Consider the following 13,869-nt stretch of genomic DNA (forward strand, 5'->3'; position numbering starts at 1 on the left):
TGCCTACAGCAGGTGCTAACCAAACCTGATATTTGCCACCTCAAGGGAAGGGAGGGCGGGTGCTGCCTTACTTGTTGCCTGGAGAAAGGGCTTCTAATACCCAGGCTTACAATTTTTAAAATCTTCTGCCCTTATGTTCCCAGGGGGTGAGTCAGCATCGCCACACTGACCCCCACCCATCTCTCCTTCTGCAGCAGGTAGCTGGCTCCAGGGAGTTCTGGCACTTCCAAAATTAGCATGAAATTGGTTAAAAAAACAAATAATGGCTTTTTTTAAAACCCTGTGGTTTTTTCATAAAAAACTAGTTAAAACTGAAAACAAAGGACCTTAAATATAGTGCAATAGTCCAGTGTGCCAAAGAGCATGAGGTTATGGCACACAGAAGGGTCGTGGAGAAACTGTGTGAAAGGAAGGAGCTGTGGTAAGCTTAGTGAGTGTTGGACTCATAATAGGAAACACGGGATGTGAATAGGCCACATATCCTTGGGCAGCATGCTGGGTAGGTTTTATTCCTTGCATTTGTGTGCCTTTCTATCTGGCATTTATTATGCAGGATCAGGCCTTTAGTTATTTTATTTATTAATCCCATAGTTATCTAAAATTATAAAATATGCAATAGTATTTTGATATACAGTTTAACATCAGCAAAAAGAAAAGGAATACTTGTGGCACCTTAGAGACTAACCAATTTATTTCATAACGCTCAGTTTTTTGCACGCTAGAAAAAACAAATTCCAGAAGTCAGTGAGACAAAGGCAACTGCTATTCAACAGTGATAAAAGAATAAGTAGTCATAAAATAGTGGTCACAATTGATTTATTTCTCAATATGTAACAGTAATGAAATAGGCTGCTGTATATTTACTAAACAAAGGTCGATTATAAAAGGAAACAAGGAACACAGTGGTTATTGTTTAAGTAGATGATGCATTATGGGACATTGTTATTCTGAAATAACAGTATCTGGTGTAAAGAGAAAAGGAGTACTTGTGGCACCTTAGAGAATAACCAATTTATTTGAGCATAAGCTTTCGTGAGCTACAGCTCACTTCATCAGATGTGTGGTTGTGGTGGGTCCTTCTCATACCACCTCCCAAAAAGCGTCACTGTTAAAACTGGTTTAGATGTACCACTCTGACTGATCAAACGTCCATCACTTAATACCTAGATGAAGAAGAGGACAATAAAATGACATCCTTAACAAAGCAGCAATATGACATGGTGCACAAGTGACATGCATTTATAAGGTAAATGTTAAATATTTTGAGGAAACAGTTTAATTACGGAAAGTCTTGAACCATAACATACAAAGCCAAATTGCTTTCTGAGGCCAATTGCTGAACTGAAAGGGCACCAAATACATGTTTTTTTTTCCCCCACTATTAACAAGTTTGTCTTAGGTTTGTTTTGACTTTGTTGCAATATTTTGTTACTTTCCCCTATGAGCCCCCTGGGAAGCTAGTTTGAAGCAGCTCAAATACATCCTCCTACCTGAAATTCGCCGGACGCCAGCTGAACCCCACTAAGCAAGACTTCTGGGAAGACGTAACTAGTGCCAAATGTGCCACTGAGAGAGAATGCTTCAAACCTGGTGTGAGCAGTAGCCACTGGCAGCCCACATGTTTTCAAGTCTGTGCTTTCACACTTCAGTAGTGTGCATATCTATGAGGAAGAGAAAAGGAACGTGCATTTAGGAGAATCGTTTTACTAATAGTAAAATTTGACTGTTTTCTTCAAGACCAGATGGTACCAATTCAGCTCAATTCTTATGCCAACGAACCACTAAGTTACTGCATCAGGAACAAACTTTTTTGATCGAAGGGTTTCCAGCTCTGCAGCTTGTCTCCCTAGCATGTCTCTCCACACTGCTCTCCCCTCCCTCACCTAGTGCACACAAAGGCAGTGGTTTCTCTCTATCAGCTGGTTTTGGCCTTGTAGCCTTTCCAGATCCACCTACCCACTGGATACCTCTGCTCCTGCTTGACACTTTGTCCCCCTTCTTTTGTCCTATTTCACCCTAGACTGTTCCACTTTTCTAGACCTTAGGCACTGAGTCCATGGGTACTCCGGGGCTGGAGTACCCACCAGCCACAGCTGTTTGGTGGCTGACAGAGGGGTTTGGGGGAGGGTGGAGAGCAGTGGGCGGGGAAGGGTCCGGGGAGGGGGCAGAGCAGGGGTGGGAACAGGTGGAGTAAGGGCAGGGCCTATGGGGAGGGGGCAGAGCAAGGGCATGTCCTCAGGAGAGGGGGGCGAAATGGGGGCAGGAAGAGGCAGAGTGAGGGCAGGACCTTAGGGCAGAGTGAGAGTGGAGCACCCCCAGGGAAAACAAAGTCAGCACCTTTGCCCTGGACCCTTTTTTATGCTCTCCCTAAGAGCCACCTCTACCATTTCCACTTGTTCTTCCCACTCCTCCATCAAAAAGTTGACTTTTAACCAATAAAACTGAGACAAGTTCTTTGATGGAGAGCTCAGGCAATCTTATACACATTGTTAGCACCAAAATCACTTAGTGGCCTAGCTGGTGGTCTATCAGATGTTAATTTGGATGTCTCCATCCAATTCTTGGTGGATAGGTGTCTACATAATAAAGCCAGCACCATAATTGACACCCTGTTGCTGGCCATCTCAGCAGAGATTCCAAGGTTGGAATGGGTACAGAGACTGACTTAGCCTTTTATTCCCAGAGACAATCCCTCCAGGTTGGATAACGTGAGGCAGTATAAACTGCTGTAGCCTGTTTTATGGAGAAATAAAAGACTTGGTCCACAGCACTGGACATTCGGCAAGAACTAAAATAATTTTATCAACTGGACCAAACAAGAACTTTGATTCCATCAAAATGACTTTTTGAAAATGTATCAAAGGAGATATAGAGTGGCTAAAATATCAAGACACATAATGGGATTATAATCTGTGACAGCTGGTAAGGAAAGTGGTTGGTGATAGGTAGAAGAAAGTAAATTTAAAAAAGGACCTGTCAGTAATTAGCCAATATAATAGATTTGCTCAAAAAACAAAGGACAGTCCATATTATGTAATGTGACTAAACAAATTAATATTTACAGCAAGATAGCACTTAATGGTAAATCATGGTCTTTCCCAAATGGTTGGTTAACAGAACAAAACATTGGATATTTCCAATAAAACTTTGATACTTTATATATGCTTCATTGACATGACATGGCAAATAAGAAAAAACTCAATCTTTATGAATTCAGCTGAGTAAAATATCTTGTACAGTTGGATGCAATCAACTGAGATTTTAAAAATAATCATCAGATAAAGATCAACTCTGATGAAGGAGACAGAAAAAGATTGTTTCATTCCAATTTTCAAAGTCACTAACAGCATCTCAAATACATCTTTCCGCTATTTATCATCCTGAAGTTGGTCTCTAAGACAGCACAGTGGACAATGCAAATGGTGAAATAAAGACGGGAGAGAAAAAGGGGTGAAGAATATAAAGATCTATTCTATCGTGGAATAATTTATTATAATATAAGATCAATTCCCTCATTTCACATGAACTCTGAGTTTGTACCCAGGGTCATTTCAAGACTTGCTATTTTTGGCATGAAGGGCAAGCAGACTCATTAGAAATTACAGCATCAACTCATCACTAGCAACCAAAGGGCCACGCAGGGGAACATGAGAATACATCATTGTCCCTTTTTTCTCCCAGGATCCAAAAGCATCTCCCATGCAAAGAAGCCTCATCATCATATATATGATGTATATGTCCCCAAAAATAAGCTTTACCTGCAAATAGTATTCTCCTTCAACAACATGAAGGCCATCAAAAGCACCCAGCACATAAACTTCATCTTCTCGCTTCTCCGCCATCCTGTAGCTCAAATGACAGCAAAGGTCTTTCTGGCAAACTGTACGATTTCCTTCAGGCTTAGTTAGTTCAGTGAAGGTGAACTTATCATAGAAAATGACTCCACAGAAATCCCAGTCATCTGGTGAGAAACGTTTGACACTTGTGGCATATGCGCTCCAGTTAACAGCAGCAGGGTAGGTGGGAGAAAGATGAGGGTGTGAACTCAGTTCCGCAACCAGGAGGTGACCATTCTCTGTATCCATATTGTAATGAAATGCCCTGGGTCCATCAGGTGCATAGATACCACTCCCTGTGAGCGACAGGCAAAATTTTCAGTCCAAAAGAATCAGCCATTTGAATGATATTGTCCTTTTCATTTTACCCAATGCTGTTCTATTCTATTATGATGTCTAGAACATTACCAAAAATTAACCTCCCAAATCAAACCTTTAAGAACTCAAGTCTTTTCTTAAAATTCCTGGAGAAGGGACAGGGTACATTAGGGTGACCAGATAGCAAGTGCGAAAAATTGGGGTGGTGGGAGGGAATAGGTGCCCATATAAGAAAAGCCCTGAATATCAGGACTGTCCCTATAAAATTGGGACATTTGGTCATCCTAGGGTACATGGTGTTCTTATTGAGACAATGGGCCAGATTCTCCACTGTGGCTGAGATCTCAGCACCACAGAAGGGGGCTGGGGCATGGTAGCATGCAGTGCTGTCAGGAATCCAATTATGGCTCCCTGAGTCTCTGCTCAGCTTGGCCCCACTGCAGAACAGAGCAGCTTGAGGGCTGCTGTGATGTATGCTAGCTGACAACAGACCTAAAAGGGTCATCCACCAGCTGAGAACAGCCAGAGCCCAATGCACTCACCCTACAGCCCTACCCCAGGGCTGGCTATGCTGGATTTACCCCACTTGAGAACTCCATATCAGGGGAATCTGGCTGACCAGATAAAGGCAAACCAGGGAGAGAAACTGGACCATTTATTAGAGTATTGGATTCCATGCCACACCTATATATTTTCCTGAATCTCTTCACCTCTGCCAATCATAATGGACCATGGGGGACAAAATATCGGATGTTCTCAGCATGACACTCCCGTCAGCACTGTGTAAGAGTTTCTATGCATGGGATGAATCCTATGACAGCCATCCCATATTCATTCATTCATAGAATTTAAGACCAGAAGGCACTATTATCACCATCTAGTCTGAGGCCCTTCAAAACATATGCCTTAGGACTTCCATTCTTGAATTCCTGCTTCAAGTCTATCTGCTGGGGATGAAGAAGAGCATATCTTCTTGAAATCATCCAATCTTGATTTAAAGATTTCCAGTGACGGAGAATCCATCAGAATCCTTGGTAAATTTTTCCAATGGTTAATCACCGTCATGGTTAAAAAATTGTCCTCGTTTCTAGCCTGAATTTGTCAAGCTTCAATTTCCACCCATTGGATCTTGTTACCTTTGTCTGCTAGATTGATAAGCCCTCATATAACAGATGAGGGCGAGACTGGGAGACATCCCTTGTATTTCAGACAACGTGAATACGATCAGTGACCCTCCCCTAAAATCATGCAAGCATGAGATCTAATAGGTTTCAAAATGCAAATGTGGTCCTTTGCTAAAAGATCATATTCCATTTACTTAGTTCTCAGTAAACACAAGGTCACATTGTTTTAAAATAAGTGGGTGAAGAACAGTGCTCTTGTGACAGCCCTGAAAACTTGGTTCTAAGGGGCTGAACATTGCTGAATGGTGCTACAAACTAGTCTTGCGTTTGGTTAGTATAAATGGAATCTTGCATGCTGGTTTTCATTTATTACCCAGCGTTATGACTGTATTTTATAGTAATCTAGAATGGGTTTTGTTCTTTAGCTATTGAAAACTTTGTGTGAACTAGCTGAACTAGAGAGCATTTGAGGGTGAAGGCAACCTAGTGATATGTGTTGAGAAGGGAGATTGAAGAGGACTGTTTATCAGCAAAAAGCCAGATTTAACAGCTCAGAGAAGCCAAGCAAAGAAGCTGCAAGATTTTGTTCATGCACAGCAAGTCAATAAAAAGAACAAAGGAAGTTCCTGAGAAGCTAGGAAGGAGAGAGGAAAAAACATAAAAAGCAAAAACACAGTGAGTTTTGCTCTGTCATCATTTGCCATCAGGAATATCGAAATTAGGAATGAGGCTACCATGGTGGTTTTTGGCTTCAGAAGAAATAAATTGTGCAGCATAAAATAATCTCAAAGAAGAGACAGAGACTAAAGATCCAGTATTACAAAAAGAAAAGGAGTACTTGTGGCACCTTAGAGACTAACCAATTTATTTGAGCATAAGCTTTCGTGAGCTACAGCTCACTTCATCGGATGCATACTGTGGAAAATACAGAAGATGTTTTTATACACACAAACCATGAAAAAATGGGTGTTCATCTCTACAAAAGGTTCTCTCTCCCCCCACCCCACTCTCCTGCTGGTAATAGCTTATCTAAAGCGATCACTCTCCTTACAATGTGTATGATAATCAAGATGGGCATGAAAAAAGTATTACAAAAATAATTCACCTTACCCCAAACAGCAAATTACCTGTCATAGCCATGCTGGTGTTGTGTGTATCAGCCGCAAGGAAATTGACATGCATCCCCATAGCCCAGGCAGAGTGGAATTCAATAGCAGTCAAATGTGGTAGGACATTCATCCAAGCAGTGGGAAACAGCACAGTATCCACATGTGACTTGCTCACCAGAGTCACAGCAGGGTCATGAAAAAGTATGTCGAAGCAAGTGAAAATGCCGAACTTTCCAAAGGATGTGTTGAAAGTGACAATCTCTGGCTCCTTGGGGGAATCAAACTGAGTTTCTGACATAAAGAGATTATACTGACAAAACAAACCATAGGAAGAACACCGTTAAAAGGCACCTAATGCAATAACCTGGAAACATTTTATAAAACTGTTAAAGGTGACCTGCATTTAAAAAGAAAAAAAATCTAAAAGTCTTCATATTGAACATGTAAAGGTATATCTACACTGCAATAAAAAACCCATGGCACCAAGTCTCAGAGCCTGGGTCAGCTGGCTTGGGCTCATGGAGTTTGGGCTGTGGGATAAAAATGGCAGCATAGACATTCGGGCTTGGGCTGGAGCCTGGGTCTGAAACCCTGCAAGGCGGTGGATCTCAGAGCTCAGTCCGAATGTCTGCAATTCCCCACAGCCCAAGTCCATGTCAGCTGATTTGGTCCAGCCATGCGGGGGTGATGCAGGCCTTTTATTGCAGTGTAAACATACTCTACATTTCCAAGTCCGTCCCAATAACCAGTTGAGTGAAGCTTGATCTAACACTCTACTTAATGATATTTCTCTGTCTGTTATGCGATAACTTTTGAACACCACACCTGATCAACTCCAAAATTTCAGGGGATGTTCTAGGCATCAATGGTCAGATCTCTATTGATTTTGGTGAAAATCAGGAAAATCAGAAGGGGGTAAAGGGAGATATATGGTTAGTAGAGCTAGCAGCTTTAACCACATTTGAAATTGTTTGTAGATCAAAGAACTGGTTGATGACAGCCATTAACACCTTCCAGCCTAGCAGCACTCTCCTGCCCCCATCCCGTTTCAACTAATCCTCCCAGTGCAGTTTAAAAATGTTGACACCTTGAGAGATTTCCCTCCCAGACTGACAGAAAAGAACAGTGTAATGTTATTTCTTACCTTATGGTAGCGTGCCACCAATTTCCCTTCTGAGTCAAAGACAACATTAGTATTGTATTGATAGTGACCATCGCTGGGGCACTTGGGATCACTGGAATTACATGGCTTCTTGTCTCCAATATTGGCAACCACATAGATAGAGTTATTTCTTGCCATGCAGCTGAGCCTTTCCTGCACTGCCGCAGGAGCAAATCTAGTTCATTTTTGGCAAAAGGAAAATGCATAAAACAAAAAAATAACCCAGGATCAAGCTAAATTCAAAGCTGAAAAAAAAATGAGAAAATAGGCTTCAAAGTTAATATTTGAATGGCACACTGGCGTTTAGAGCAGCAGCTGTTATGGAGCAGCTGAGTATTAGGAGGCTTTTTATTTTTTAATCCTACAATTGGAGCTGTGCAGGCAGACTATCAGAATTCATGGACAGCTCCTTGACCTCAGTGGACTTCTGCATGGGTGGAAGGAAGGGTCTGCTCTCAATGATCCTACAGCAGGATGGAGGCCTTAGAATGTCAGCTGCGTGGAACAGGGTGTGAATCCCCCTAGGTATTTGTACAGCACCTACCACGATTGCCTGAAACTGGACGGGGGCTATTACAGTAGAGCTGAATGTAGTATGGATTTGTCAGTTCAATTTGAAAGATAACCAATTTTTTCCTAAATTGGTCATCAGATTGAAAAAACTAAAAACGGTTTTCAAATATTTTATGTTTTTGACTCATTTTGTGTTGACTCAAAATGAATTTTTAGTTTTATATTTTGATTCAGATATTTTGGGGTGTTTTCATCATGTATGTGTGTGTTTTAAATTGGCCAAATTTTAATTTATTTTGAAACGAAAAGTAGGAATGAAACATTTTGACTTTATCAAAAAAAATGTTGTTTTTCTTAGCTCTATTTGTCGAGTTTGTGAATAGTTTTAGAGTACCAAAAAATGCATTTTTCAACAAAAAAATCTACTTGTTGAAAAAATTTCTCCCAACTTCGTACAGCAGTATAAATATTTAGCATATAAAGAAATGCATGTTGAATCCCTCTCCTTGCCGTGCTTTTTGTTTAATGGGAAGGGATGGAGGGAGCAGGGCCTGCTTTCCTTATTCTTCAGGTTCCCCCAGACAGTGCACCTCTCTTCACATGTGTGATCATAGTCTGGTTTTTACATTGATCTTCAAAACATGAGCAGCAGCCTTTAACTGTCACTATAAATATAATGCATTATTAAAAAAAAAACAATTAAAACTATAGCCAAGATGATGGCTCATGGGGCTGAGTTCAAGTGTGTCCAAAACATTCATTTCAAACTACTAAAATTGGTTCATCTGCCCCTTTAAAAGAAAAAGAATGGAGAGAGACTTCTGTGGTGCTATTGACTAGCAAATTGTTACACACACACACAACGGTTTCCCTTTAGAAATTCATAGAAATGTTCAATTACACATCCAAAATTCTAGGTACAGCTTCATGTGCTACTGTGTGGCAGCAGGGCGAGTAGGAGAGAGCTGTAGTAGCAGCATGGAAGGTTGATCCTCAGCACAAATGCCCCAGACCTGTGCAAATGCTCTGAGAATTCCTCATGAATCTTGAGACACAGGCAGGATTGAAATATCATGCTTCTTCCCCATTCAGCAGGCTGACAACAGACTTGCGAGTTCAGTACCTGCAAACACGGTAATCAGAGCCTAGGGGATGGTATAATCCCATATAACCCTCATCTTTAAAAGCCTCGTCTTTCACGCAATGGGGACAGAAATGCATGTAAAATTATACACAAAGGTTAGATAAGGAGTCTATATTTTACAAATTGGATTTAAGTGAGATCCTATGTAAACTAATATGAAAGTTAATCCTTTCACAAATATTCTAATCGATTTAGAGGCATGGCTTACATACCAAAAGACATTCTGTCTGCTCCTTCAAACAAAAAAATTAGTTAAACCCACTTAAGGATGGTTAAGACCAATACTCAGCCACGCAAAACCTTAAAAGCAATGAAAGCTCCAGTTAAGATGTATTGAATACACTGTACCCCCCACCACACATACAACACACTGACTGGGGGCGTCAGTCAGCTCCCAGGGGTACAATCATACCCAAGCCCTGGGAATGTATGTGGGTGGCTAGCGTGAGCAACTGCGACCACTTTTAGATCATTAGCTCAAGCAGTGCTAGCATGTGTCTGTCTACCTGCGCTGGGAAGCATACTCTCAGCTCCTGTGCTGACATAGCCAAAGAGACTCTGCCCCTATATGCATACGTCTCAGAAACCTCCAGTATGTTCAGTAACCCATCCCCCACACACCCCATTCCTCGCAATTGCACTATAATGCAAACTTTTAACTCTGACTTCAGTAACATAGACTTCGACAACCTGATAAAGTGTATGTGTTACTTTTCCAATGGAGAAGTTATTGTTCCTGTTATTTTGACCCTGTTACTTCCCCTCCTCTACTTGTTCCTCCTTCTACACTACAAGTACACATCTTTTGTACATACCTCTAAAGCTCTTCATAGCTTATCCCCCACCCCGAAATCTCCATATCTGCACTTGTTTCTTATCATGTTACCCCTTTGCCTCCTCTGTTCCACCAACAATGCCAGTTTTGAAAACCCATGTTATCTGCTTCTCCTACGAGCAGAACATTTTAGACATTCGGTTATTTAACTGTTGTGTACAATAATCTTGGAGTCAAATTCAAAAGACCTCTCAGGTCTTTTGCATTTATCATTAATCCACTTTTCTTCAGACCATTAACACATTATTTTAAAGCTATTTGGAAGACACTTCATAAGGGATACCTTTCAGGGTCAGTGCAGGGAATCCAGTTTACTTGTGGATCTGGGATGTCTTCAAGATAGGGGAAAATGGTGTCTCTTTTGAAGACCCAGCCATAAATGGCATCTTCAGGAGTCACAATGATGTGTGCACCCTGAAACAACAGCTAAATTAAGCACTTACCACCAAGAACAAAACAAATAACCAAGAAAATTAAGAGACAATACCTGTTGGGCCGCTGCTTTGATGGCCCCTTCCAAAACATCCATATTTTTGTTCATTAGCGTCAAAGCCTCGTCAGACGAAACAGGACTCCCAGTGACATCTGGCAATATAACAGAGTGCTCATACACTGCTGCAATGTAGCTGTCCAAGGCAAAGGCCTGAAGGATTGAGAGTATAAAAACCGTAGCATATATGTGAGGCTGGAACATGATCATTGCTGATGCTCAGTGGTAAATGGAAAACAGAGCAAGTTTCTGAAGGGTAAAGGAGAAAAGAAGACATGTGGCAAAGTCCAGCTTTCTTATTAGTTTACTTTGGCAACAATTCTCTGTGAAATTATCTGGGAAAACACAGCATTGTGTAACAAGATTACCACAGGTAAAAAAAACAAAACATATTACAACAAACCATCTACACAGTTAAACAGGGGAGTGATATTCACTGAATCACTGACATGAGAACAACTGTGCCAAAGGGACACACTAAACGACATCTGTCTAGAAATAGAGGCCCAAATTCTGCTTTGCTATAATGTGCAATTCCATTGACTTCAGTAGACTTGTGCAAAGTAGAATTTGTACCAGGTTGGTACTTGGGTCCAGTCCAACTCCCATTAAGGCCGACTCTAGACAAACTTGTGCAATTCACACAGGTAGTAGTTTGAATTGTATGTTGTCTTGTCTTTTGTACCAGCTGCCCTCAGAATAAACATTAACACACAGTTTTGTAAAGTGACAAGGAAGGCCACAGAATGTCTCTCAGAACTGATCCAAGAACACAGAGCTGTCAGGAGCCCAAATTGACGAGAGTAGGCCAACATTTAAACAATTTATGCTGCTCTTTTAAACATAGCTGGGGAACTTAAATACATCTTGAACCAAATCCAGCTCACCTTGCTCATGTGAGTAATCCCAATCTCAGTGAGCAAAATGAAGACAGTTTGGCCTCTTTAGTTTTGTTTACACTAGGGTAGCCAATAAGAACGGGTGCACTAAACCCACACAGAGTGACTGCAGAGACCAAAGTTCAGTCTCTATTTTGGCTAGAGCAGGTCAACAAATTTTCTGACTCATAGTTTTTCTTTGGAAAATGCTGTTTCAACAGAATCCCACTGGAATGTGTTGATTCCATTGAAACTAGCAACAAAATCAGTCAGGCAAACTGACTGACTAGCTTGCCCAGCCTGGTTTCTTGCCAGCCTGCCGGCCAGCTGGCCAAGCATCTAGCAGGCTGCTCAGTTCCCAGAATCCCCCTTTAATGGGTTGTCTGGATGGCCACCTCCCTGGCTGATTTGCTCCCTGCCTAGAATTTTTTTTTTTTTTTTTAAAAGCTGTTCTGTGCAAAATTTTTCATTTCCAACTTCTTGTTCCAATTCCAAATGATTTTCTTCTAGCAATGTGAAGTTTCCCATGGAATTAAATAGCCAGTTCTTGCTCATCTCCAATATAGGAAGGAAGGGTTCTGGACTGCAGGGGACAGAACAGACTGTGGCTGGCGAAAGTTTACAGCAGGCTCTCATTGCTGTGTCATGCCATGTTTAATTTAAAATCATTTTTGTTGTTAAATATAAGCTCTCCATACTTATTAAGAATATTACAAAACCAGCGTCGAGCGTGGTTTTAAAGCAGTGCCGAGCACAGTGTGTCTTTTGCTGTGTTTACATTTAAAAAGTTCCGCACTAATTTAGATGCACTATTGCTAACAAGAGGTCTAGACAAGGATGTCAGCTATTCAGTTTTTGGCTGCAGATATGGTCCTTTAAAAAGGAAGCAACTAATATTCCATAATGTTTTTGGTAAGGTAACTTGGAAGCCTCCCTGAAATGAGTTCATTTTTTGCCCTTCAGATTGGCATGGAAAACTGTAAGAACCAGCTGTAGCTCCTCACACTTGGTCAGGTGGCCTAGCCTTGTGGTCACAACAGGTGCAGGAAACCAAGCATTGGAACGAGGGGTGGAGCCAGAGTCAGCAGTCAGAAGCTAGAGCTGAAGGTCAAACTGGAGGTGAGCAACGGAAACAAACAAGTAACACAGGACAAGTCACAGTGCTGGGCATGAGCACTGAGCAGGCAGCGAGGAGCTGCTGCTGGATTAAGAGCCAGCCTGCTGGCCTCTCCAGCCAATCAGGCAGTCTGCTGCAGGCCAGCTGTATTGATGAGGCGGCCTGGAGACTAGCTCTGTTGTAGTCCTTGCTTCTGGACACATGTTCATATGTGGCCGAATACAATGAGTGTTTTAGTTGAATAAAAACAGACAGAATAAAAGGGTAAATTGACAAATTTTATAGAAATGATCTTACTTTTCAAGCTACTTGGTTATGCATACTGTCATGTTCTAGGGTGCAATTCAGAGCAGTGAGAAGTTGTGTCACCACTTGCCCTGCAGCTCTGGTGCCTCACAATGCTTTGCTGTTGTTGCTCCCAACCTGGGATGCTCACAACCAGCCTATGAGCATGCAGGTCAAACCCTGAGTTTCTGTCTGTGTGCTAGACAGCTCTGGTTCAGTGGCTCTGAACCCATCATCCTGTCTTCAGTCCCACTGCCCCACTCGGGCTTCTACCACCCTTGGTTACTACTTGCAGGGTGATCCCAATACACTCCCAGTCCTGGACCTCCCCATAATTGTGTGCTCTGCAATGTCTTGCTCTCGCCTCAACAGTTCAGAGAAATAATAGGGCTCGTTTGTATTTCTAAAGACACAAGAGCACAACACAGCTTATTAACTGGGGTAAATACACCCTTCCATTTAAACAACAGCTCTGGTGCATGGGCAGCAGATATAATAGGCCAGGGAAGGCTAAGCCTCCCCTGGCAGAGCCACTGCTGCGGGACACCATGTTGCGGGTTTTTGCTTATTATTATGGGCTATGCAGGTTCCGGGGCAGCTGAGGCAGTGGTATCTGCTATTCAGCTTCCTGGGTTCATCAGTATTCTCCCTGGATGCCTCCTCAGCCACCGCAGAACGTCGCATATAAAAAGTGCATATAAAAGGTGCATATAAAAAGCTCAGCACTCTTCTGCTGGGTTTCTGGGGGTCTTGGGAGACGAGGAACACTGCCTTTCCCCATTCTCTGGCCTGTGGCTTGGGGCAGCCCAGGACTCAAATTGGTAGGCTGGCTGGCTGCCATGGCTGGGGCCAGTCACCCGGCCAAGCGTGGCTGGGACTGGCCTCTGGCTTGGGTTGGTCAGTCAGCACAGCTGGGGTCAGCAGAGGGCTTCTATGGTGGTGGCGGGAGGGCGGGTTGGGGTTCTGCTGGCCCAGGACATCTCTGTCCGCAGGAGGGGCGTGGGGAGGCTCAGGGCTCCTGCTGTGGGGCTAGCTTACCCGAAGGGGGGGGGGGGGGG

The 13,869-nt window shown here is 42.5% G+C and overlaps 1 protein-coding gene across 1 annotated transcript; it reads right to left on the minus strand.

Moving 5' to 3' along the window:
- Window positions 1–673: 673 nt before the first annotated feature.
- On the minus strand, window positions 674–10,776 carry VNN1 (vanin 1). Its single transcript, XM_048844524.2, has 7 exons — window positions 10,529–10,776; window positions 10,325–10,455; window positions 7,532–7,724; window positions 6,406–6,697; window positions 3,759–4,132; window positions 1,491–1,661; window positions 674–1,163 (listed from the first exon to the last, which is right to left on the minus strand). Exons 1-7 carry the CDS (start codon window positions 10,739–10,741, stop codon window positions 1,053–1,055), a joined length of 1,485 nt encoding a protein of 494 aa, XP_048700481.2. The 5' UTR covers window positions 10,742–10,776; the 3' UTR covers window positions 674–1,052.
- Between the last annotated feature and the right edge of the window lie 3,093 nt (window positions 10,777–13,869).

The sequence above is a fragment of the Caretta caretta genome, chromosome 3, assembly GCF_965140235.1.
Source record: "Caretta caretta isolate rCarCar2 chromosome 3, rCarCar1.hap1, whole genome shotgun sequence".
Lineage (NCBI taxonomy): Eukaryota > Metazoa > Chordata > Testudines > Cheloniidae > Caretta > Caretta caretta.